This window comes from Petromyzon marinus, chromosome 49 (assembly GCF_048934315.1).
Source record: "Petromyzon marinus isolate PM22_M1 ecotype Great Lakes invasive population chromosome 49, UKy_Petmar_22M1.pri1.0, whole genome shotgun sequence".
Lineage (NCBI taxonomy): Eukaryota > Metazoa > Chordata > Hyperoartia > Petromyzontiformes > Petromyzontidae > Petromyzon > Petromyzon marinus.
In genome coordinates, this window is record NC_133715.1 from 5,904,858 (window position 1) to 5,932,605 (window position 27,748).

At 57.5% G+C, this 27,748-nt stretch overlaps 1 protein-coding gene across 4 annotated transcripts in view; it reads right to left on the reverse strand.

Annotated features, from left to right (window-relative positions):
• Positions 1 to 27,748, reverse strand: part of LOC116952928 (glutamate receptor ionotropic, kainate 2) — a 99,468-nt gene that overhangs the window by 21,643 nt on the left and 50,077 nt on the right. For 3 of the 4 annotated variants that reach the window (XM_076074632.1, XM_076074630.1, XM_076074631.1), the window contains 7 exons: positions 26,860 to 27,033; positions 22,859 to 23,002; positions 22,458 to 22,565; positions 20,044 to 20,097; positions 10,597 to 10,710; positions 9,907 to 10,110; positions 7,560 to 7,783 (listed from right to left, as the gene is read on the reverse strand). In XM_076074632.1, the coding sequence (XP_075930747.1) occupies positions 7,560 to 7,783; positions 9,907 to 10,110; positions 10,597 to 10,710; positions 20,044 to 20,097; positions 22,458 to 22,565; positions 22,859 to 23,002; positions 26,860 to 27,033 (1,022 nt within the window). The remainder of the gene's footprint in view (positions 1 to 7,559; positions 7,784 to 9,906; positions 10,111 to 10,596; positions 10,711 to 20,043; positions 20,098 to 22,457; positions 22,566 to 22,858; positions 23,003 to 26,859; positions 27,034 to 27,748) is intronic. The other variant, XM_076074633.1, reaches the window with a different exon arrangement.

The following is a 27,748-nucleotide window of genomic DNA, read 5'->3' on the forward strand; positions in this document are numbered from 1 at the left end:
CAGACTGTTGGGGCAAGTGCGTTTAGCGAGTAGCACCTATGAAGGCCCGCACGGCACACGAGAGGGTGGGTGGCCAGCACCACGCCCGGCCTCATTTGTCTCCCCAGTGACGATGTTTACGCAGCCACGCACAAAGCTACTGATTTGAGTCTTAGTCGACCTAGTGGAGACTCAGCTCCGGTTGTGATAATCGTCACCGGCGTTGGCCGTGAGCGAGAATCGAAATCGGGTCGAACGGGTTAGCAATGCGTACGGTGCGCCGCGCACAACTCTCAGTCTCGCACAAAACGGCGGCGGAGTCCCCCACGGCGCTAGGTGCACCTTGAGGCCGCGTCACGAGTGGCGGTCTCGCTCGCTGCTGGAGGCCCCGTGGTCTTTCTGCCAGCGGCGCCTTCAGATCGAGCTAAAGGCGCAGCCCCTGGAAATTCCCCGCTCACGCCACTGCTGGTGGAAGGGGCGGCCCCCATGCGAGAGGGAGTTCGGGAGGATCCCCTCCGCGCTTGGCCAGGCACGCGACTCCGTCGAAACACGCAAACAAAGAGTGGTGGCGTGGTGGTGGTTACACGCTTCACGAGCCCGATGATAGGCGAGATCCTTCTGCTCTCTGCGTCACGTGGCAAACCTCGCGCGGAGTTTCGCGATCTAAATTAGAATCGGCGCTCCCCGCGTCACGCGCGCATATCAACCATGAGGCGCGTGCAGCGTGTAACGGCTATAATTTGCTGTCACGTCTCCCGCTACGCGCGCCGTTATCGCGGAACCGTGGAAAATGACAGCTAAGGAGCCCCTAGGCGGATCCCCCCCCCCCCCTCATCGGATCTCCGCTCCCCGTCCGCCTTTGTCTCTCTCTCTGTCACGCGAGGCTACACGCGCTGCGCTCTGTGTGTCGCGGCGCCGATAACGTGCCGAGGACGAGGAGGCGAGTCCCCCTATCTCCCCACAACACGTGGCGCTATGGCCACGTGTTGTGGGGAGAAACGGGGGGGGGGGGGTCCTGCGGACGTAAAGCGGCTCCCGCCTCGCCTCCCACGGCGCCCCCGTTGTGAGTCGAGCGAATTGGAGCCCCCCCCCCCCTCCCAGCCGCCCACAGAGCAGAGAGCCACGCGGATTGTGGTGACCTACGGAGGAGTTTGAGATCGAGTGTGTTCCACCCGGGCTGTGACTACCGCCCCCCCCCTCACCCACCTCCCCCCTCCAGGTGTACCTGGGTGCGAGTTTCACTCACCTGAGCAGAAGAGAGGGGGGGGGGGGGGGTGAGAGGGAAGAGAGGGGAGGGGTAATGCCCGAGACCAGGCTGCATGTTCTGCCGCGGCTCCGATAACAGCTGTGCGCTATGAACGAGAGCCCCTCCCCTCACCCCCTGCCCACCAACCCCTCCCCCCACGTGCACGAGCGCACACACGTACACACACGCGCACGTATACTCACTGTCACACACATAGTCTGGAACAGACTGTTGGGGAAAGTGCTGTTAGCGAGCACCTATGAAGGACGGCACGGTACACGATGGGGTGGGGTGGCCAGCACCACGCCCTCACCTTTCATCCACACACACACCCTCACCCACACACCCCATCACACTCACACACCCCATCACACCCTCACCCACACACCCCATCACACCCCTCACCCACACACCCCATCACATTCACACACCCCATCACACCCTCACCCACACACCCCATCACACCCTCCCCCACAAACACCCCATCACACCCCTCACCCACACACACACCCTCCCCCACACACACCCCATCACACCCTCACCCACACACCCCATCACATTCACACACCCCATCACACCCTCAGCCACACACCCCATCACACCCTCCCCCACAAACACCCCATCACACCCCTCACCCACACACACACCCTCCCCCACACACACCCCATCACACCCTCACCCACACACCCCATCACATTCACACACCCCATCACACCCTCACCCACACACCCCATCACACTCACACACCCCATCACACCCTCACCCACACACCCCATCACACCCCTCACCCACACACCCCATCACACTCACACACCCCATCACACCCTCACCCACACACCCCATCACACTCACACACCCCATCACACCCTCACCCACACACCCCATCACACTCACACACCCCATCACACCCTCCCCCACAAACACCCCATCACACCCTCACCCACACACCCCATCACACTCACACACCCCATCACACCCCTCACCCACACACCCCATCACACACCATCACACTCACACACCCCATCACACCCTCCCCCACAAACACCCCATCACACCCTCACCCACACACCCCATCACACTCACAAACCCCATCACACCCCTCACCCACACACCCCATCACACACCATCACACTCACAGACCCCATCACACCCTCCCCCACAAACACCCCATCACACCCTCACCCACACACCCCATCACACTCACACACCCCATCACACCCCTCACCCACACACCCCATCACACACCATCACACCCACACACCCCATCACACCCTCCCCCACAAACACCCCATCACACCCCTCACCCACACACCCCATCACACTCACACACCCCATCACACCCACACACCCCATCACACTCACACACCCCATCACACCCCTCACCCACACACACCCCATCACACCCCTCACCCACACACACCCCATCACACCCCTCACCCACACACCCCATCACACCCCTCACCCACACACACCCCATCACACCCCTCACACACCCCATCACACCCCTCACCCACACACCCCATCACACTCACACACCCCATCACACCCACACACCCCATCACACTCACACACCCCATCACACCCCTCACCCACACACACCCCATCACACCCCTCACCCACACACACCCCATCACACCCCTCACCCACACACCCCATCACACCCCTCACCCACACACACCCCATCACACCCCTCACACACCCCATCACACCCCTCACCCACACACCCCATCACACCCCTCACCCACACACACCCCATCACACCCCTCACCCACACACCCCATCACACCCTCACCCACACACACCCCATCACACCCCTCACACACCCCATCACACCCCTCACCCACACACCCCATCACACCCCTCACTCACACACACCCCATCACACCCCTCACCCACACACACCCCATCACACCCCTCACCCACACACACCCCATCACACCCCTCACCCACACACCCCATCACACCCCTCACCCACACACCCCATCACACCCCTCACCCACACACACCCCATCACACCCCTCACCCACACACACCCCATCACACCCCACACACACCCCATCACACCCCTCACCCACACACCCCATCACACCCCTCACCCACACACACCCCATCACACCCCTCACCCACACACACCCCATCACACCCCACACACACCCCATCACACCCCTCACCCACACACACCCCATCACACCCCTCACCCACACACCCCATCACACCCCTCACCCACACACACCCCATCACACCCCTCACACACCCCATCACACCCCTCACCCACACACCCCATCACACCCCTCACCCACACACCCCATCACACCCCTCACCCACACACACCCCATCACACCCCTCACCCACACACACCCCATCACACCCCTCACCCACACACACCCCATCACACCCCTCACCCACACACACCCCATCACACCCCTCACCCACCCACCCCATCACACCCCTCACCCACACACACCCCATCACACCCCTCACACACCCCATCACACCCCTCACACACCCCATCACACACCCCTCACCCACACACCCCATCACACCCCTCACCCACACACCCCATCACACCCCTCACCCACACACACCCCATCACACCCCTCACCCACACACCCCATCACACCCCTCACCCACACACCCCATCACACCCCTCACCCACACACCCCATCACACCCCTCACCCACACACCCCATCACACCCCTCACCCACACACCCCATCACACCCCTCACCCACACACCCCATCACACCCCTCACCCACACACACCCCATCACACCCCTCACCCACACACACACCCCATCACACCCCTCACCCACACACCCCATCACACCCCTCACCCACACACCCCATCACACCCCTCACCCACACACCCCATCACACCCCTCACCCACACACCCCATCACACCCCTCACCCACACACCCCATCACACCCCTCACCCACACACCCCATCACACCCCTCACCCGCAGTTTCACTCTCGCCCCCTCGTGTGTCGCGCTATACACCAAAGGTTACTCGCTTCTTATATCCGACATTAACTCCGCGCCTGGGTCATTAATCACAGTGACGGCGATGGGGGGGGGGGCAATGTGTGAGAGGGGGCGGGGGGGGATTGGCAGGGTGGGGGGGCATGAGTTGGCTCGGAGATGAAATGTGGTCACTCGACCCGACTCCTCGACTCTCTCACGCAATCTCTTACTCACTCCCTCATTCTCTCTTTTTCTCTCACTCTCACTCGCTCTCTCTCTCACTCGCTCTCTAAATCTGACTCGCTCTCTCTCACGCTCCCTCTCTCACGCTCTCTCTCACTCGCTCTCTCTATCTGACTCGCTCTCTCTCTCTCTGTCACGCTCTCTCTCTCACGCTCTCTCTCTCTCACGCTCTCTCTCACGCTCTCTCTCTCTCTCTCACGCCCTCTCTCTCTCACGCTGCATTCCCGGGACCTGGCCGACCTACCGGACACAAAATGGAGAGACCATTTCTCTCCCTTCATTGCAACCGCCCCTCAGTGGAAACAAATGTACAAGTCTCCCGTAGCCAAACGCTGCGGTGACCTCCAGTGGAGGTTGGCACACTGCACGTTGCCATCGGCCGTGTGGCTCAGCCGAAGCTCGCCAGGGGTAACAGACTTGGTGCACTTCCTGCGGTGCCAGGGAGGATCTGTCCCACCAGTACTTACGCTGCCAGCGGCTCAAACCAATTTTCCGCCTCTTGGGGGACATCTTCAGGAAACTGGGGGTACCCTTCTACAACAGCAGCTTCGTATATGGGGTGGTGCCTTTACCTGACTAACAAGCGCCATGACCTCGACAAGTTGGCGGTGTACAGAACGAGAAAAAAGATGCTGGAAGGTGACACTGACGGCTGCTCCGTGCTTCCAGTGGTCAGAGGCCTGCTTAAGGCGCGGCTCTGGCTGGAACACGCGTACCACACACATGTCGGTGATGTGCACGTCTTCTTCGAACGCTGGGGAGCCGGACAAGCCCCACTCTGTACCAGCGTGTACGGCACCCCACGTGTTCACCTTCTGAAGCGCTCGCTCATCAACGTGGCGTGCGCGAATGACCACCACAACCACGTGACTTTTCTTTCATGTTGTGCGCGGTGCTTTTTAGCGCCACAGCGCGTGGATTTGTAACGTTTATTTTCATTTGTTTGCTGGTGACTTTGTGTATTTCATATCGAAATCGCCTCCAGTGCTTTTGCTGCTGGCGGCAATAAAAGTTGTTTAAAAGTCAAAAGTCTCTCTCGCTCTCTCTCTCTCACGCTCTCTCATTCTCACGCTCTCTCGCTCTCTCTCTCTCTCTCACGCTCTCTCTCACTCTCTCTCTCACGCTCTCTCTCATGCTCTCTCACGCTCTCTCTCACGCTCTCTCATTCTCTCACGCAACCTCCCACCTCTCTCTCTCCTCTAACGCAGCTCTCACGCACGCACAGTCAATGTGTGTGGGTGGGGGGGGGAGGAATGGAGTGCTGTTAGCGAGCATCTGATTAAGGCCAGCTCGGCACACGTGGAGGATGGTGTGGCCAGCACCACGCCCGACCGTCTTTGTATCCCCTGTGCTGTTGTTTTTCACTCCAGCCGCAGGTTTTTTATTTAAGTCTGGGTCGACCTAGAGGGGTGGGGGGTGGGGGGTCCAGGACCGGTTCAGATGTCCGTCACTGATGTTGGTCGTGAGCGGGAATCGAACTCGGTTCGCCGACTTAACCGCTGTGCCGCCGCTCCCCACGAACAGACACACACTCTCACTTACACACACTCTCACTTACACACACACTTATGCACACACTTACACACTCTCACTTGCACACCTTCTTTCTTACACACACACTTACACACACTCTAACATACCCACACTCTCACTTACCCACACTCTCACTTGCACACACTCTCACTTGCACACACTCTCACTTACACACACACACACTCTAACTTACACACACACTCTCACTTACACACACACTTACACACACTCTCACACACACTTACACACACTCTAACTTACACACACTCTCACTTACCCACACTCTCACTTACACACACTCTCACTCACACACACACTTACACACACTCTCACTTACACACACACTTACACACACTCTCACTTACAAAACAAAGATCCCCCATATAGCCTTAACAGACTGTAGGGGCAAGTGCTGTTAGCGAGCACCTATGAAGGCCGGAACGGTACACGAGGGGGTGGGTGACCAGCACCACGCCCGACCGCCTTAGTCTCCCTAGTGGCAATGTTTACACACCGCACCAGGTACTCATTTGGGGCTGAGTCGACCTAGGGGAGGCCCGGGACCGGTTCAGATAATCGTCACTGGTGTTGGCCGTGAGCGGGAATCGAACCCGGGTCGCCAGGTTCATAGCACAGCGCGCGCTAACCGCTAAACTACCACTCCCCACTACACACACACACTCTCACTTACACACACACAGACACACACTTACACACACACTCTCACTCTCTCGCACGTTAAGTGACCACTCAGAGATACGCGCTCACACCCCCCCATCCTCCCTTACCCTTCCCACCCCTCCCCATCCCTCCTTCCCCGCCCAAGGTCTAATTAAGGATCTGCTTGCGAGGAAATGAGCTGCGAGAGGTACACGTGGAGAGAGAGAGAGAGAGGAGGAGGAGGGGGTCGACAGACAGAGAGAGAGGGTAGCGGTGGTGAGGGTGTATTTATATTCCGAGTGGTGTTCCCGTTAAATGGGCATCGACGCTTTGCTGCTCGTCCTCCCGTTCACAGCCCTGCAGAGCCCAAGTGGTGGAAATTCCACATTCCTGTGGCGGCGGCGGACGCGGCGACGGTGGTGGTGGTGGGGGGGAGTCTCTCTACAGGACGACGATTGTTGGCTTCGTCACAAAGTGGTAGCTACTTTGTAGACCGCGGAGGAAGGGAGGGATGGATGATTGGCCGAGTCAACCCACCAACCAGGGTTTTAACTCGCGAAACTTCCGATTGCGAGCCGGTTAAAAAAAGACATGTATATATAAAAAAGTATAATCCACGGCAGGATGACTATACTTCACCACACTGGTCAATAAGTGTTGGCGCAGAGGTGCGGTGCCCAGGACATGTCCAGATACCATTCGCTACGCCACTGATGTTAGCCGTGCCTGGGAATTGAACTGGAATGTGGATCGGGGGGTGGCCGGTGGGGGGGGGGGGGGTATTATAGAGGGGGAGTTCAGTGGAGAGCCTCAGAGAGAGAGGAGAGAGAGCTGGAGCTGGGTTGGTCGGTCGAGAGAGGGTTAGTGAGAGTATCAGTCAGAGAGAGGCGTTCGAGAGGGTGGAGGAGAGAGCCGGGGAGAGAAGCACCATTACCTGGCGATGACAAACAGCACACAGCTGACACCTAAGCAGGCGAGCAGAATATACATCCAGATATCGGGCGAGAGCGGATTGAGGAATGAGAAGACGCCAGGGTTGGTGCCGTTGGGCTTCCGATACAGGATGCTGATGCCCAGCGTCATGAAGGGCTTCGAGAAGTCGATGACCTTCTCCCGAACGTAGGTGATGGTCAGCGGGGCCACTGCCAGGTCGGCCTTCTGTGGTGGGAGGGGGGCGGGAAGGGGGGCAGAGGTTTGGGGGGGGGTGCACGGTTGTGTGGAGGATTTGACGAATCTCGTCGGATGGGTTGTCCACGTCGATTTTGAGCGCTCCCCCCCTTCCCACCCCCTCCCCAGCGAAGGTTCAGAGCGATTATAATTAAAGAGCGCGGGCGAGTGGGTGGGTAGGATGGAGATGCGAGTTGGTGTGTGTATGTGTGTGTGTGTGGACCCCCCTAATGGAACATCTTCGCCGGTTATAAACATTTAGGCTGGCCTCCCTACGATCCATCCTGGGTTTAACCAGACTGGATTGTGTGAGGAGCTCACAAATCCTTGAAAGATCTGGGCAAGGTCCCATCGGTGAGCTCCTCCGGCGGGGAAGGCTGCGATGGCTGGGTCATGTAGCCCGCATGCCCAGCCACCGCATGCCGAAACGGCTTTTGTTCGGCCGGATTGAAGGGGCTAAGTGGGCGCGGCACGGGCTAGAGAAGAGATGGAGTGATGTGGTACAGGAGGACGTGGAGCTGAGTGGACTTGCCGATGACTGGTACCAGCGGTGTCAAGATCGGTCTCTGTGGAGAAGGCTCGTGAAGGACGCTACTGGGCAGTTGGAGGCAGTCGCCCTCCAACAACAACAGAGGGCGGAGGAGCGACGCTCAGAACAACGAGCGGAGCGCCGGGTGGCTAAAGCACAGCAGGTTGGCACAGTAGGGGGCACAGGTGGTGCATCAGCCAGTCATCTCAGTCAGTCGACCCGTGGCACCTGGGTCTGCCCCGTGACCTCCTGCCAGCGGGCGTTCGACACTTCACGTGGCCTCAGGGTGCACATAGCCTGGCACAAGCGTCGTGGTGACGTCACCGCCACTTAGTGGCGAATGGCGGTTGTTGTCGTTGTCGGTGGGATATGCGAGTCGGTGTGTGTGCTGGTGTGTGTGTAGGTTGGAGATGCGAGTCGATGGGTGTGCGTGTGAGGCTGGGCATCATCTCCCGCTATCTCTAATTGGGATCTGCTCGTTACCGGCGATGGCAACGCGCCCCGGGCCCCCGCGCGCCCCATCGATCGCGGGCAACGGGGGCGCCAGCCTCGCCGCTCTCTCCGGGCCCTGCACCCCTCCTTGCCCCCCTCCCTGCTCCCCCCCAAGCCCCCCTGCCCCCCTGCCGTGCCAAGGTCCCTTCTATTCTAATCTATTTAGGATTTATAAAGCGGTGGTGGCGGCCACGCTGCACGCGGCGACTGTGGCCCAGCATCGTGGAGGTACTAGCAGCAGCGGCGGCAGCGGCCAGGGGTTGGTGGATCACAACCACCAACCTCCCGCCACCCAAACAACTCCCCTCCCTTCCCTGTGGGGTGGGCTTCGAGGTGGGCGGCGAACCCTGTGGCTCGCCCAGGCGAAGGCGGTTCGGCAACAGTGTGGAGCAAAGGCCACGGAGTGATCCTCCTGTGGGAACGATGGGCTCGAGTGTTGTTCGCTCCCTCGCACGCAGCGCGGCGGGCTTTCTCCGGGGGTCCTAAGCCTCAAATGAGTACCTGGCGTGGTGTGTAAACATCGCCACTGGGAATACAAAGGCGGTCGGGCGCGGTGCTGGCCACCCACCCCCCTCGTGTGCCGTGCCGGCCTTCGTAGGTGCTCGCTAACAGCACTTGCCCCAGCAGTCTGTTAAGGCTGTACGGGGGATCTTTGTCTTTTTTTATGCGAGTCGGTGTGTGTGCGTTGGTGTGAGATGCGAGTAGGTGGGTACCCCTCTACCACAACCCCTCCCCCCCACCCGAAAGCCCCCGCCAGCACCCCCCCCCCCGCCCTTCACCACCGCCCCCTTGAGATTCCGCAGATTGGAAATGTATTGATATTTACCAGAGAACACACATTGAATGTTGTGTTTGATTAATGCGAGCCCCTATTGGAAGAGCTCGACATTCGGGAGGTTTATACATCCGCCAGTGTGGCGGTTGTGGTGGTGATTGTGGTGGTGACTGTGGTGGTGGCTGTGGTGGTGATTGTGGTGGTGATTGTAGTGGTGACTGGGTATTGTGAAGCTGATTTTTTATTATGCTAATTGCTGTAATGATGACGAGCTCGCGCGCCGTTGCCCCACGTGTCCCCCCGCGCGGTGTCACTCACGTGGTCCATGAGCTCGCGCACCATGCCGTTCCACTGGCCGTGCTCGTTCTGGGCGCCGTACTTGCCGTCGCCCACGAGGTGGACGTCGTAGGTAAATTTCAGGATGTTGGCGAGCTCGCGGAGCAGGTCGATGCAGTAGCCCTCGAACCGCTCGTTGCCGTACAGCGGCTTGTCCGACTTCTTGTACATCACGTACGGGTCCTCCTGCGGGGGCCAGCGCGCCGGCGAGGCCGCACGCAAACACGCGGCGGCGGTGGCGGCGTCGGCAAACGTTTTAACAAAGAAAACAAAGATGCAGAATCGTTCCCGTTTCACAGCCCTGCAGAAGCAGTAGGCGGGAAATTCCACGTTCCGATTAGTGGGGGCGCGGGGGGGGGGTCGGTGGGCAAGTCCATCCATTTCACAGCCACTATCGACTTCTCCCAAAGTGGTGTCCGTTTTGCGAGCTTTAACCGACCCTCGGAGGGAGGGTCTGTGATGGGCCGAGCCAACTCCCTAAAGCGGGATTTGACCTTGCGGACCGCTCGCTCCCCCGCGGGGCTGGCTCGGGAGCGGGGGGAGCGGTGCACCGGGCGCGGTGGGCACCGGTGTGACGCGCGGTGGGCACCGGTGTGACGCGCGGTGGGCACCGTTGTGACACGCGGTGGGCACCGGTGGGACGGGCGCAAGGGGCGTCGTTTCGCCACCCACCAGGATGGTGGTGACCGCCAGCGAACGGTTGGAGATGATGTCGCTGGCGTTGCCGGCGCGCTCCTTGCGCCCATCCGTCATGTTGAGCCCCGCGGACGGGTCCCACGTGCCGATCTGGGGGGCCACGGGCGGGGGGGAACACGGAGGAGAGTGTTACCAGGGGGATTGGTTGCCATGCGATGGATTACTATGTGTTTGGGTTACCATGGGGATGGGTTACCATGGAGATTAGTTACCAGGGGGATGGGTAATCAGGGGAATTGGTAACCATGTGGATAGATTACCACGGATGTGTTGCCATTGGTGAGTTTCCATGAAGGGACGTTACCATGGGGATATGTGTCCAAGGGGATCGGTTGTCATGGAGGTAGGTTATCATGGAGATTAGTTAACATGGGAAGGAGTTACCATGGAAATGAGTTACCGTTACAATTTTAATATAGAGATTGATGGTACTGGTGATGAGTTACCATGTATATGGGTTACTATGGATGGAATTTACCTCTGGGGATGCGTTAACATGGACATGCATTGCATTTACGTGGAGATAAGCGACCATCACGACGAGTTACCATGGAGAAGAGCAGTTACGCATGGGGGATATTTACAACAACGAAGCGCACAGAGACACGTGGAGACAGACGTGATGAAAACACGTGGAGACACACATGATGAAGACACGTGGGAGACACGTGTTCGCATGATGGATTATGTATGACACCTGCAAAGATGAAGCATCACGTTTCCCATCGGGGCTCAGAGAGCGTGGAGGGAGGGGGGGGGCGGGGAAGGGAGAGGGGAGAGAGGGAGGGGATGGACGGGGTGGAGGCGTGTAGAGAAAAAGAGGGGGAGGGAGGGGGTAGAAAGATCGAGGTAGAGAAGGGGGAGGGAGGGGGATCAGGATGAGGTGGGTGAGGGTGGATGGGGGAGCATGGGGTGGGAGCAGATTGATGGAGGGGTGCACGTGAGGAGGAGGCGGCGGCGCGGGGGGGGGGGGGGGGGTTATAGGGGACTCGCAGACATTTCCTGAAGGAGGTCTCAAGTTCGAAACGTCGAAACTCTGGTCTCCCAGGCGAGATTCAGTCATCAAGTGGGTAGAGGCGGAGTCAGGGCGAACGAGCTATAGCCGAGTAGCAGCGATATCAAGCAAATCGTCGTCATGAGCCATGATCTATACACTGCTGGATGAAGACAGCAAATCGTCGTCATGAGCCATGATCTATACACTGCTGGATGAAGACCCCCTCCCCTCCCATCGCCATATCTCACGATCCCGCCGACGCGACAATCAATTTCACCCCCAGCGCGCGCGAGCTGATTGTATCGCTCCTCCTCCGCAGGGGCGCCTCCCTGGGATGCGTCTGCATTTAGACGCAGGGTATAAAAATTCAGTTTAACACATCGTAGAGCTTTTGTGACCAATATTATCCGTAATAGAGTTTTGTGTTGTTGTTGTTAGATCGCGTTAACCCAGTCGGTTTACCCTGCCGGGTGTTGGCGGGTTTAACATTTATATTTACGTGATCTAAGCCAATAAAACTCCTATTATGGAAACAACATTCAAATTGCATCGTTTTGCATTTAGCTGCATTGCTCGCTGTATAAATGCAATGCAATAGTCTGAACTGGCGTGTGTTGTTTATGTCACGTGTCCCTCTCTCTGGCTGTCTCTCCGTGTGATTCCCTCTGAGTCACGTGTCCCTCTCTCTGGCTGTCTGTCCGTGTGATTCCCTCTGAGTCACGTGTCCCTCTCTCTGGCTGTCTGTCCGTGTGATTCTCTCTGAGCCACGTGTCCCTCCTCTCTGGCTGTCTCTCCGTGTGATTCCCTCTGAGTCACGTGTCCCTCTCTCTGGGCTGTCTGTCCGTGTGATTCTCTCTGAGTCACGTGTCCCTCTCTCTGGCTGTCTGTCCGTGTGATTTCCCTCTGAGTCACGTGTCCCTCTCTCTGGCTGTCTGTCCGTGTGATTCCCTCTGAGTCACGTGTCCCTCTCTCTGGCTGTCTGTCCGTTGTGATTCTCTCTGAGCCACGTGTCCCTGTCTGTGGCTGTCTGTCCGTGTGATTCCCTCTGAGTCACGTGTCCCTCTCTCTGGCTGTCTCTCCGTGTGATTCTCTCTGAGCCACGTGTCCCTCTCTCTGGCTGTCTGTCCGTGTGATTCCCTCTGAGTCACGTGTCCCTCTCTCTGGCTGTCTGTCCGTGTGATTCTCTCTGAGCCACGTGTCCCTCTCTCTGGCTGTCTCTCCGTGTGATTCTCTCTGAGTCACGTGTCCCTCTCTCTGGCTGTCTGTCCGTGTGATTCTCTCTGAGCCACGTGTCCCTCTCTCTGGCTGTCTGTCCGTGTGATTCCCTCTGAGTCACGTGTCCCTCTCTCTGGCTGTCTGTCCGTGTGATTCTCTCTGAGTCACGTGTCCCTCTCTCTGGCTGTCACTCAACGCGTCTTTGTGCGCACTCTCCAACGTTGTTGTCAATCTCCACAATGCTGATCTGCACGTCACAGCGGACATCATCATCACGCAGACAACACGTTCGTCAGTAACAACACCGTGGTGGACTGAAAAGAAAACGTATAACAGGCGACGTTTCAGGCTATGGGCCTTCTTCACAGCACACAGACAGAGATCCGCCCAGCAGGGCGAAGATGAGCGAGAAGAGAAGAGAAGGGGCTGGGCCAGGAGCCGTCACGGCGAGAGGAGACGGAGCAATGATGATTATGATGGTAATAATGATGGTAATGATGATGGTGGTAATGATGATGATGAGATCAGCTCGCGTGCAGGAAGGTGCTGGGTCGATCGCTGTCAGACCGCAGGATCGCGAGAGGTACCCGGGACAATTTGGGGACAGCATTCGACCAGCAGTGGATAAATCATGGCTGATGACGCTCACGAAGTCTCTAATATCAACACATTTATCTATATATACCGGGGTTTCGCTCAGGTCGAGAATATCTGCACGGATGATGATGATGAGCGTCTTCTTGGGAGTCCCGACTACGCGTTGAGACGAGATGCGAGGAGATTTTTGTGGGGGCTGCGGAGGGAGGGAGGGAGGGGGAGGGGGCGGAGGAAGGAATTCACCCCCACCCTCCCCATCCCCCATTGCTGCTCACACCTCGCCCCGGGCAGGCAGACTGATGATGTGTTTAAAGTTATCATCGGATAAGCTTTGTCGGGAGAAACTCATAAAGAGCGCATCGATAGCGCGTAAAGCGCTAACGCACGTACAGAAGAGAGAGGAGGGCGAGAGCGAGAGAGGGAGAGAGAGAGTGCGACAGGGAGAGCGAGAAGGAGGCAGAGAGAGAGGAAACGAGAGACGGAGAGAGCGGCGCGCTGTGTCATTTGCGGGGAGCCTCATCCCGACGCCTCTACGGCCGTGGTAGCAGCAGCAGCAGCATCGGGCTGACGACTCTGGGGCTGAAGAGCAACGGCAGTGTAACTGGGATCTTCCGTGAGACTCTCCGTGAGGTTCTCAACGAGTCCTCCCCCCACCCTCCATTCCACCCCCCCCCCCTCCTCCCCGGGTAAGACGATCACAAACCAAACGTGACGAACGGCGTTCAGTAGAGGGGGGGGGGGGGGGCAGCTTCCGTGCTGCCCGCATTCCCCAGCACGCACTAACCAGGTGGAGTGTGGTCATCCAGCAGTGGATTGAGAAAGGGGCTCAGGGGCTTTGTGTGCGGTGTACCCACACGCCCCTCCCCCCACGAACCCCCGACTCCCCACGCACCCCCGCCCCCCCACTCCCACCACCTCCCATCGATAGCGCAGAGACGGAGCAATGAGCGATATCAGCAGCGCGGAGATAACAGCGAGGGGGCGGGGTAGGGGGAGGAGGGGGGAGAAATAAGAAATCCGTGGAAGTGCCCGGAGCGCAGATTCCACGCATTCTTGATGCACATGACACACGTATACACACATTACATGTGCGCACATATGACATAAGCAGCAGCAATAACAAAAGCCGCCATTCGCCACTAAGTGATGGTGTCACAGCGCCTGTGCCAGGCTAGGTGCACTTTAAGGCCGGCACGTGTTGAGTGTGGAAGTCTCTCGGCTGCTGGTGGCAGGAGGCCGTCACGGGAGAGACCCAGGTGCTATAGGTTGGATGACTGGCCGAGGGAGAGGCACAGATATTCGTCGCTGGTGTTGGCCGTAAGTGGGAATTGAACTCGGGTCGCCGGGTCAGCAACGCAGTGTGCTAACCAATTCGCCACTGCTCCCCACTTACACACGTACACACGTACACACACATATACACACATATACACACTTAGACACACATACACAGTTAACACGGATACAAATACAAAGATCCTCCGAATAGCATTAACTGGCTGTTGGGGCAAGTGCTGTTAGCGAGCACCTATGAAGGCCGGCACGGCACACGAGGGGGTGGGTGGCCAACACCACGCCCGGCCGCCTTTGTCTCCCTAGTGGCGATGTTTACACGCCGTATCAGGTACTCACACACACAGAGAGACACACACAGAGACACACAAAGATAAAACAAAGACAAAGATCCCCCATATAGCCTTAACAGACTGTAGGGGCAAGTGCTGTTAGCGAGCACCTATGAAGGCCGGAACGGTACACGAGGGGATGGGTGGCCAGCACCACGCCCGACCGCCTTTGTCTCCCTAGTGGCAATGTTTACACACCGCACCAGGTACTCATTTGAGGCTGAGTCGACCTAGGGGAGGCCCAGGACCGGTTCAGGTAATCGTCACTGGTGTCGGCCGTGAGCGGGAAACGAACCCGCGTCGCCAGGTTCATAGCGCAGCGCGCTAACCGCTACACTATCGACAGAGACACACACACACACAGAGACACACACACAGACACACATACACACAGAGACACACACACAGAGACACACACACACAGACACACATACACAGAGACACACACACACAGACACACATACACAGAGACACACACACAGAGACACACACACAGATACATATCCACACAGAGACACACATACACACAGAGACATACACACAGAGACACACACACACACACAGAGACACACACACAGAGACACATACACAGACACATATACACACAGAGACACACACACAGAGACACACATACACAGAGACACACACACAGAGACACACACACAGACACACATACACAGACACACATACACACAGACAGCCACACAAATACACACAGACACACACACACAGAGACACACACACAGAGACACACACACAGAGACACACACACAGACACACATACACACACAGACACACAAACACACAGACAGCCACACAAATACACACAGACACAGAGACACACACACAGAGACACACACACAGACACACATACACAGAGACACACACACAGACACATATACACACAGAGACACACACACAGAGACACACACACATACACACAGAGACACACATACACACAGAGACATACACACAGAGACACACACACACAGAGACACACACACAGAGACACACACACAGACACATATACACACAGACACACACACAGAGACACACATACACAGAGACACACACACAGAGACACACACACAGACACACATACACAGACACACATACACACAGACAGCCACACAAATACACACAGACACACACACACACACAGACACACACACAGAGACACACACACAGAGACACACATACACAGACACACATACACACAGAGACACACATACACACAGAGACATACACACAGAGACACACATACACACAGAGACATACACACAGAGACACACACACAGACACACACACAGAGAGACACACACACACAGAGACACACACACACAGACACACACACAGAGACACACACACAGAGACACACACACAGACACACAGACACACACACAGACACACACACAGACACATACACACAGAGACACACACAGAGACACACAAACACACACGCTCGTCTATCTCTCCTGATCTGCGCAATGTCCATTAGACTCTGGTCCACGTTGCGCATCTCTGTAATGAACTGAGTCTGGATAAGGTGTGGGGGGGGGGCTGCATCGGAGCCAATCTCATTAGGACTCGGATCAATGGCTGTATCGCTCCCCTCCCCAACCCGGACTGGGAGCTGTCAGCCCGCGGCGTCGGCCACGACCGCAACGGATCGGGACTACCGCCACCACTGCCGCAACGACATCACGCGAACGCCGCCGACCCCTTCACGTGAGCCCATTTGCAACCTCCGATTAGCACGGCCGGCTGCGTACGGGGCGAAAGAAGTTCGACGCAGTACCAACGTGTGCTCAATGTACGAATCACAGTTTACTTATTTATCGTGGAGAGCCACGCTGAGTGACGGGGCTCGCTTTAAAGGAGGGTCCTCCGGCTGCTGCACGGGGTTGTAAATTTAACATGTTTTCTCGATCCCCGTACAGGTGTAAACAGATGGCGATTAGTCCACTGGCTGTACTGCCCTATCCTGGCGGAGCTAGGGCACGGCTCCTCCTCGACGCCTCCACAGTACTGGATTTCAGTCCACGTGTGCAGCAGCACCTCGATCACTCCCTCTCACAACACTTGCCCACCGTATCGCCTAAACAGATTGTGGAGGGCAAATTGCGGTTATCGAGCACCTGTGAAGGTCAGCACGGCGCACAAGGGGGGGGGTTTGTGTGGTCAGAACCACGCCCGGACGCCTTTGTCTCCCACAAGTGCTGACGTTTACACGCGGCAACCAAAAGCACTCGTTAAAGGTTGAGAAGACCCAGCGGAGGTTCCAGGAACCGGTACAAATAAATCCCCACCGATGTTGGCCGTGAGTGGCAATCGAAGTCGGGTGGCCCGGTTCGTAGAAGAGTGCGCTAACCGCTACACTACCGCGAACACCAACACTGCATCGACATCATCAGCACAACGCGTGCGTTCTCGGGGATATATGACGGTGTCTGGGCGCTGTGGTGTACGTATCGATCCGGCCCCATTTATTTATTGAAAGCCCTCCGCCACCCGGCAGAGCCAGAACCAATCGAATCGTCACGCTGAGCGTGCCGGAGGTGGTCGAACCCGAGTCACGTGATGACCACGACCCCCAGGGTCCACGGCTCCACCCAGCACGAGGCCGAAGCACGACTCCTGACCACCCCGCAAGGCCCCCCCCTCCTCCCATCAACCCGAACACCACCCACCCCCCGCCACCCCCTCCCCTCCACCACCAATCTCACATCAGAGACCCGTTCCTACTGCCGCGCTCTTAGCGGAGAGTGGAACGCAGGTGCGAGGGAATGCCCGCGGTCTAATCAGAGCCCCCGCAACCCCCCTGCCCCCACCACCCCCTGCCCCCACCACCCCCCTGCCCCCACCACCTCCCCCCTGCCCCACCACCCCCCCCTGCCCCCACCACCCCTGCCCTCACACCCCCCTTGACCCCCACCCCCGGCTCTATCACCCCCAATCCTCCCTCGCCGCCTCTCCGCTCCCAAGGCCTCTCCCAAGACGCCGTCTCACCCCGCTGCCACCAACCCCCGCGCCCAGCACGTGACGGAGAGCGAGCTGTGGTGACGTCATTGGAGTTACATTTAAAAAAACGACAGAGGGAGAGCCCCCCCCCCCCCCACTCTATTAGCGCCGCCGGGGGAGGGGGGAGGGGGAATGGGTCGTGGAGGGGGGTCGCGGGGGCGGTCTGGTTTAAACCGAACACGTGACCCCGAGGGCAGTGGACACTTGTGATGAACGGTGGCGGTGAGCTCACGGGGTCACGCGTAGCTGTGTGAGTGTCTGTGTCTATGTGAGTGTGAGTGTCTGTGTGAGTGTCTGTGTCTATGTGAGTGTCTGTGTCTGTGTGAGTGTCTATGTGAGTGTGAGTGTCTGTGTGAGTGTCCGTGTCTATGTGAGTGTCTGTGTGAGTGTCTGTGTCTATGTGAGTGTGAGTGTCTCAGTCAGGCGACCCGTGGCACCTGGGTCTGCCCCGTGACCTCCTGCCAGCGGGCGTTCGACACTTCACGTGGCCTCAGGGTGCACATAGCCTGGCACAAGCGTCGTGGTGACGTCACCGCCACTTAGTGGCGAATGGCGGTTGTTGTTGTTGTGAGTGTCTGTGTGAGTGTCCGTGTCTATGTGAGTGTCTGTGTGAGTGTCTGTGTAAGTGTCTGTGTGAGTGTCTGTGTGAGTGTCCGTGTAAGTGGCTGTGTGAGTGTCTGTGTGAGTGTCCGTGTGACACACATGTAGCCCGCATGCCCAGCCACCGCATGCCTAGCCACCGCATGCCTAAACAGCTTTTGTTCGGGCAGATAGAGGGGGCTAAACGGGCGCGGCACGGGCTAGAGAAGAGATGGAGTGATGTGGTACAGGAGGACGTGGAGCTGAGTGGACTTGCCGATGACTGGTACCAGCGGTGTCAAGATAGGCCTCTGTGGAGGAGGCTCGTGAAGGACGCTACTGGGCAGTTGGAGGCAGTCGCCCTCCAACCACAACGGAGGGCAGAGGAGCGACGCTCACAACAACGAGCGGAGCGCCGGGTGGCTAAAGCACAGCAGGTTGGCACAGTAGGGAGCACAGGTGGTGCATCAACCAGTCGTCTCAGTCAGTCGACCCGTGGCACCTGGGTCTGCCCCGCGACCTCCTGTCCGCGGGCGTTCGACACTTCACGTGGCCTCAAGGTGCACATAGCCTGGCACAAGCGTCGTGGTGACGTCACCGCCACTTAGTGGCGAATGGCGATTGTTGTTGTGGTTGTCTGTGTGTCTGTGTGAGTGTCTGTGTGTCTGTGCGAGTGTCTGTGTCTGTGTGAGTGTCTGTGCGAGTGTCTGTGTAAGTGTCCGTGTGAGTGTCTGTGTCTGTGTGAGTGTCTGTGCGAGTGTCTGTGTAAGTGTCCGTGTGAGTGTCTGTGTCTGTGTGAGTGTCTGTGCGAGTGTCTGTGTAAGTGTCCGTGTGAGTGTCTGTGTCTGTGTGAGTGTCTGTGTGAGTGTCCGTGCGAGTGTCTGTGTGAGTGTATTTGGGAAGCGGTAGTGTAGCGGTTCAACGCGCTGCGCTACGAACCTAGAGACCCGTGCTCGATTCTCGCTCATGGTCAACACCAGTAATATTTATTTGAATCTGTCCTGGGCCTCCCCTACGTCGACTCAACCTAAAATGAGTACCTGCTCCTGTGTGTAAACATCGCTACTACGGAGACCAAGGCAGCCGTGCGTGGTTCTGCCCACTCACTCCCCCCCTCCTCGTGTGCTGTGGCGGCCTTCATATGTGTTCGCTCACAGCACTTGTCCCAACAATCGGTTAAGGCTATACGGGGGATCTTTATCTTTGTGTTTGTGAGAGTTAAGTTGGGGAGTGTGAGCTTGCGTGTCAATACGTGGCAGTGAGTGTGTGTGAGATAGCGAGGGGCATGTGTCATTTGGGTGTGTGTATGTATGTGTGTTTCCATTGCATTGTGCGTGTGTTATATATGTGTGTACATATATAGTAACACACACACGTGGAGTCACGCACCTTGCTCCATACTCCGCCACGAAGAGCAGAGTCGGGACCGGTGGCGCGTGTGGGCTTGGGGACACACACGTGTACACATACTCACACACGTGTACACACACTCACACACCTGTACTCACACTCACATACATGTACACACACTCACACACCTGTACACATACTCACGTGTACACGCACTCACACACCTGTACATACACACCTGTACACACACACTCACGTGTACACACAATCTTGCACACACACATGTACACACACTCACATACCTGTACATACACGTGCACACGTGTGCTCACACCAGTGCACTCAGCTACACACACACACACCTGTACACTCACACGCACGTGTGCACAAACGTACACACACCTGTACACTCACGTGAACACACGAATGTACACTCACGTACCCACGCGTTCACGAACACACGCGTAGACTCACACCTGTACATTCGCGAACACACATGTTTATACACGCGCGCGTACACTCACGTACACACACGCGCGTACACACACACACGCCCCGCACTCCGTCTCTCCATGAGTACCGATAATTGGCTCACGTGACCTCATTACCGACTCTGCGTGACCTCAATGAAGTCCGCGCGAGGGGGGAGGGGGAGGTGAGGGGGGGGGGCTACAGCAGCCGTGCTGCAGCTAACACTGCAACAGCATCGGTACAGCCACCTGTCGCTACAGGTATACATGCTACGTATGTGCATGCTACACGCATGCTGATGAACTGCTCTGCACACATGCGTGTGTACCGCTATGCACGTATGACTGCCATACAGGTGTAGACCACTATGTGTGCACATGCCGCGGTATGTAGTGGTTCTCTACGCATGTACACCCGCTTTGCATATACAGTATATTGGTATGCATGGATATTGATCTACGTGTATAGTCCACGTGCATGTATATTCGCTGTTCACGTATTTTATTCACTATGCGTGAATATTGACGCGCGCGTATACTTCATTTACATGTGTATTGACGGATACGTATCGCTATACATGCATATTTCGTGCATATATACTCGCTATGCATGTATTTATCGATACATGTGGATACGCATGTATGTTCGCAATGCATCTACAATGCTATGCATGTACATGTTATGGATGTAGAACTTCTTTCGCACCGCACGTAGCCAAACCGTGCCCATCGGAGTTGCGGGGAGTAACAAACTAAACACAAGAAGCAGTTCCCAAAAAAACGAGCTTCCAATGTAGACGGCTTCCTAATGTCGGAAGGAAAGAGCGTTCCAGACGGCCGCAGAAACGCGTCTGATGCGGTGATCGCCGCCTTTGTTCGATGGTCGGCTCAGAGCCGCTGCTGCTGCTGCGAGGAGCCTAAAAGCTGCGCCGAGGATCATCACGTGGTGGTCTAGCCGGCCGGTACACGTATGTCGTGGAACTATCACGTGCACACACTAAAGACAAAGATTCCCCCCACCCATGTAGCCTGTAACAGACCGTAGGGGCAAGTGCTGTTAGCGAGCACCTATAAAGGCCGGAACTTCGCACGTAGGGGGTGGGTGGCCAACACCACGCCCGGCCGCCTTTGTCTCCCCAGCGGCAATGTTTACACACCGCACCAGGTACTCATTTGAGGCTAAGTCAACCTAGGGGAGGCCCAGGACCGGTGCAGATAATCGTCACTGGGTGTTGGCCGTGAGCGGGAATCGAACTCGGGTCGCCGAGTTCGTAGCGCAGCGTAGCGCTAACCGCTACCCCACGCACCGGCAGACGTGTGCACATGAACCTGCGTGTGCATCCACTGACAAACAGGTGCATGCACCACTGCTGCCCCGGCAGTGGTGCGTGTGTACACGGGTGCCTAAGTGTACACGAGGATGAGACGGGTGTTCGGGTGCACATGTACACGTGTGTACATGGGTACACGTGGGTATGCGAGTGTACATGGATACACGTGTGTACATGGGTACACGTGGGTACACGAGTGTACATGGGTACACGTGGGTAAACGTGGATACACGAGTGTAAATGGATACATGTGGGTACACAAGTGTACATGGGTACACGTGGGTACACGTGGGTACACGTGGGTAAACGTGGATACACGAGTGTACACGAGTGTACATGGGTACACGAGTGTACATGGGTACACGTGGGTACACGTGGGTACACGAGTGTACATGGGTACACGAGTGTACACGTGTATACACGTGGGTACACGTGTGTACACGTGGGTACACGTGTGTACACGTGGGTACACGTGTGTACATGGATACACGAGTGTACACGAGTGTACATGGGTACACGTGGGCGTTGGCCGTGAGCGGGAATCGAACTCGGGTCGCCAGGTTCGTAGTGCAGCGCGCTAAACGCTACACTACCGCTCCCCACACACACACAGACTCGGGTGGACACGGTCCCCGTGACCCGATGACCTCACCTTGTCGAGTCCGTCCTCTTGGAGGCTCACGATGTCGAGGTCAAAGTCCGTCCTGAGTCCGTTCGTCTTGTTGAAGCGAATCCTGCCCGTGAGTCCATCCCATTGCGTCTGTGGGGGTCACGCCACGTGGGGAGGGGGGGGGTCTCCCGTGAGTGTAGGGTACAGGTGTGTGGCCCAGAGGTCGTGTTCAATTCCACCAGTGACGATTACCTGCACAGGTCCTAGGCCTCCCCAAGGGAATCTCTTCGGGCCGCTCGGTGGGGGAGATCGCGACCCCAATCGACCCTGACCTCTGACCCTCGTGCGCCGTGCCGCTCTTCACCGGTGCTCGCGAACAACGTTTGGGGTGGGGGGTGTGGGGGGGTGTGGAGGGGTGGTGGGGTGGGGGGCGGTGACGTCACCTCTCGGATGAGCGCGATGAGCCGCGGCCCGAACCTCCAGGGCTTGTGGCGGTGACACTGCAGCGAGCTCACGGTCATGGAGGGAAGGCGCTGCGACGCGGCCGAGACCACGTGCACGGCGTCGTACATGAGGGCCGCGTCCGTCTACACAGACACGCACACGCGGACACGCACAGGTGCCACGTGTAGGACACACACACACAGATGCCACGTGTAGCACACACACACACACAGGTGTCACGTGTAGCACACACACAGGTGCCACGTGTAACACACACACAGGTGCCACGTGTAACACACACACAGGTGCCACGTGTAGCACACACATACACAGGTGCCACGTGTAGGACACACACATATATGCCACGTGTAGCACACACACAGGTGTCACGTGTAGCACACACACAGGTGTCACGTGTAGCACACACACACAGGTGTCACGTGTAGCACACACACACACACAGGTGCCACGTGTAGCACACACACATATATGCCACGAGTAGCACACACACAGGTGTCACGTGTAGGACACACACACAGGTGTCACGTGTAGGACACACACAGGTGCCACGTGTAGCACACACACATAGATGCCATGTGTAACACACACAGGTGCTACGTGTAACACACACACAGGTGCCACGTGTAACACACACAGGTGTCACGTGTAGCACACACACAGGTGCCACGAGTAGCCTAAACACTAAACTATTTTTTATTTTATCAGGTCAGGCCCACTGAGCTGAATAGCTCTTTTTCAGAAGCGACCTGGCCACAAATTATAGCTCAACGGCTTATCATCACGTGGAAATGTATAGCAGCCAATCACACGAATCGCACGTTGATTCTAAATGTGGAGGGAAAAAAACACAAGGGCCCAGATACAAATTTACGCGACCATGTGGAGAACAAATATACAGCAGGCGTCAGGCTCGGGATCGAACCCACGACCTCCTGTATACCAAGCGAGGTAGTTAACATCTCGCAACATTGTTACACACACGGAGGTGCAACAGGGAATGGCTTTGACTCCCAGCTACGCAGCTTTATCCGGCCTGCTCACCATCATGAAGATCCTTAACGATTGTGAGCAGTGGATCTGGGGCTCCGAAAGCACTCATACACACACGCTTCCACTGATACAAAAGATAAATATCTCCCGTATGGCCTTTAACAGACTGTAGGGGCAAGTGCTCTTAAGTGAACACCTTTGAAGGCCTGCACGGGACACGAGGTGGTAAGTGGCAGCACCACGCCCGGCGGCCTTTATCTAATCAGTGGCGATGTTTACACACCACACCAGGTACTCATTTGAGGCTGAGTCGACCTAGGAGAGGCCCCTGACCGGTTCAGATAATCATTACTCGTGTTGGCCACCACTCCCCACACACACACTCACACGTTACACATTCTCACAGTCACACGCACACACTGTAACAAGCTTGTACACTCACACACTGGTCCACACACAAACACTCGTGTACACACACTCCTGCAAAACACTCATATACACACTCACACTCGTGTACACACTCGTGCACACACACTCATATATACACTCACACTCGTGCACACACACACACTCATATACACACACACACTCATATACACACACACACTCGTGCACACACACACTCATATACACACACACACACTCATATATACACTCACACTCGTGCACACACACACACACTCATATACACACTCACACACACACTCATATACACACTCACACTCGTGCACACACGCACACTCAGATACACAATCACACTCGTGCACACACGCACACTCATATACACATTCACACTCTTGGACATCTAAATCCACATTCTAATTCCCTCGCTCCCCTCGGCTCTGACTCAAAGCTCGGCCGCTCCGCTCCGCCATCTGTGCGGGCGCACGGGGACCGGGGGGCAGGAGGGAGGGAGGGAGAAAGGGGAGGGAGGGAGGGAGGAAGGAAGGGGAGGGAGGGAGGGCGGGAGGGAGGAAGGGGAGGGAGGAAGGGGAGGGAGGGAGGAAGGAAGGGGAGGGAGGGCGGGAGGAAGGGGAGGGAGAGGAGGGAGGGAGGGAGGGCGGGAGGAAGGGGAAGGAGGGGAGGGAGGGGAGGGAGGGAGGAAGGAAGGAAGGGGAGGGAGGGCGGGAGGGAGAAAGGGGAGGGAGGGAGGGAGAAAGGGGAGGAATGGAGGGGAGAGAGGGAGGGAGAAAGGAGAGGGAGGGAGGGAGAAAGGGGAAGGAGGGAGGGGAGGCAGGGAGGGGAGGGAGGGAGCTCGTGGTATTATTGCTGTGATTGTTTGGGTTGGGTTTTTTATGTAAAACAAACACAATTCATTTAATTTCCTTCCAGCTGATCCGGGATCAGCAGCGATCCTCACGCAGATACCGCGGCCGAGACGTAGAAATCTGAGCGATTCCCAATGCCCCATCCCCCTGTTCCCCAAATCCCCACCCCCGCACCCTCCCACCCCTTCTCCCTCCCCCAATGCCCCCCACCCACAATCCCAACTCGTCCACTGCACCCCCCCCCCCTCCACAAATGCAGTCCTTCCCTTGCTCTCTCCACGCGCACCACGCAGTATTTTGTTTAACCGCGAGGTGGGATCACGGGGGGCTGGGGGGGGCCCGCCAGAAATGGATTCACTCGGGGCGGAGCCTCGGGGGGGGGGGGGGGGGAGACGCGGTGGAGGGGGGGGGTCCCAGGGGGAGTGGAGGTGGGGGGGACGCACTCTACATGGAAGCGCTTAAACTCGATTAAACTCGACAAATCTCTGCAAATGAGTCCCTGTGGGGAGGGGGGGGGGAATAAAAAGCCGCGTTGGGGGGGGGGGGTAGTTGCGGAGGGGCGGGGCACAACCCCCCCCCCCCTCTCTTCTCCATCCTCTCCTAACTCCACCTCATCCACGACAGAGCGAGCATGAGGACATCCTTCAATCCGGCGTCTGCGCGCGCCTTAATTACAAAGAGGATGTGTGTGTGTGGGGGGGGGGTGGGGTGCCAGAATTGGGAGTTGTGAGATGAGAGCGCGGGGAAGTGGGGGGAGAGAGGAGGGGGGGGAGGCTTGGTGAGGGGGAGGGGTAGTAGGGGGTAAGGGGAGGGAGCGCCCCCCCCCCCCCCCGTGTGTGCTGGGATCTCGCGCTCGATGCACGCGTTTGTAGGGATTGATTGCGCCCGAGCGCTGATAAAAGCGACCGCGTGCGCCGGGAGACATTGATTGAGCGGGGCCGAGATCCCGGAGATGGCGGGCGTGGAGGGGCTGGGTGGATAGGCAGAGAGAGAGAGAGGATATGGAGATGACTGGGGAGATGAGGAGGAGATGGTGGTGGTGATGATGATGGTTAGCATTGAGGATGATGATGAGGAGGTTATTATTTTCAATTATGATTATACCAATGGGGTAATGATGTCAGAGGGATGATAATGGTGGCGTCTATGGGATGAGTACTTTGATGGCGCTGATAAATATTGCTGCTGACGACGACGATAGCACCGTGAATATTTACCTCGTGATATCTCTCCGTCTAAACCAGATCAAGCCTCCCGTAAATCACGTGACTTGCGCGTGGCCACTCTCCTCCCCGCCCCGCCCCCTGTGAGAACAGACGCCGCTCCTCCATGCAGCTCCCTTCTACTTGCTCCTCTCATCTCTCTTCCGTCCTCTACCCTCTCATCATCATCGTCACCCTCTCATCATCCCCCACGTCTTGCCCCGGTCATTCCCCCCACCTCCTCCCTATCCTCCTCTCCCCGCGCCCTCTTTGTCTCTCTCGGGTTCCTCCTCCTCCCTCTGCTCACCCCTCGTGACCCCTCTGCTCCCGTTCCTCCGCCCCTCCATCATTTCCCTCTCTTCCCCCATTCCTCGCCTCGTCCCTCTCCCTGCGCCGCGGGCGTTACGTCGGTGACTCCCTCCTCGTGGTGGAGCCACGATGGAGACGCGTCTTCATCGGTGGGAGCAAAGCGTGCACCCCCCCCCCTCCCTTCTCCCCCCTTCTCCCCCCTCCCAGTACCGTCATAATTCCGTCGAGCAGACCGGACTCGGGCCGCGGCGACGCCTGGAGCCGCTCCATAGTCCACTTCTCGATGGTGGAGGCCACGTAGGAGCTGTCCGTGTTGAGGATGCGGAACCCGGTCATGTTCACTCCCGTGTAGCGGTAATTCTCCATGTTCAGAGCCAGCATGTCCTGGGGGGGGGGGGGGGGGGCAGGGGGTGGGGGGGCAGGGCAGGTGGTGGGTCGCCAGGGATGCACGGCAGGACGGTGAGAAGGTTGGCACCGGTGGAGTCTGAACTGAACCGGTGGAGTCAAAGGTCACGCAGGGATCCGGCGGGGGCACGCGGGCGACATGGGGGGGGGGCGGGGGGAGGGGGCATTGATACACACGGGGTCATACACGCACATTCAGACGATTCCACATTCCGCTGACGGGGGCGAAATATATATCTGTAGGACAGCCAATGTTGACTTGGCCCACAAATTGTTACCCATTTTACCGACCACCCGGAGGGAGTTGATACTGATGGGCCGAGTCAACACAGAGTCGCCCGCTCTGCCGACGAGCACCCTGGCCAGTGCAGTGCGGCACTCGGTGCCCGGTGCTGCTCTCGCCGCTGTCTCGAGGTCCACTCGGGTGAGGGGGGACACGAGCGAGTCGAGGTGGTCACCGTGAGACACCGAGGGACACATTCGGTACCAGGGTAGGGCAGTGGGGGCAGTGGGGGCGGTGGTGTAGCGGTTAGGGCGCTGCGCTACGAACCTGGCGACACGAGTTCGATTCCCGTTCACGGCCAACACCCAGTGAAGATTATATTATCTGAATCGGTCCTGGGCCTCCCCTAGGTCGACTCAACCTCAAATGAGTACCGTGTGCGACGTGTAAAAACGTTGTCATTGGGGGGAG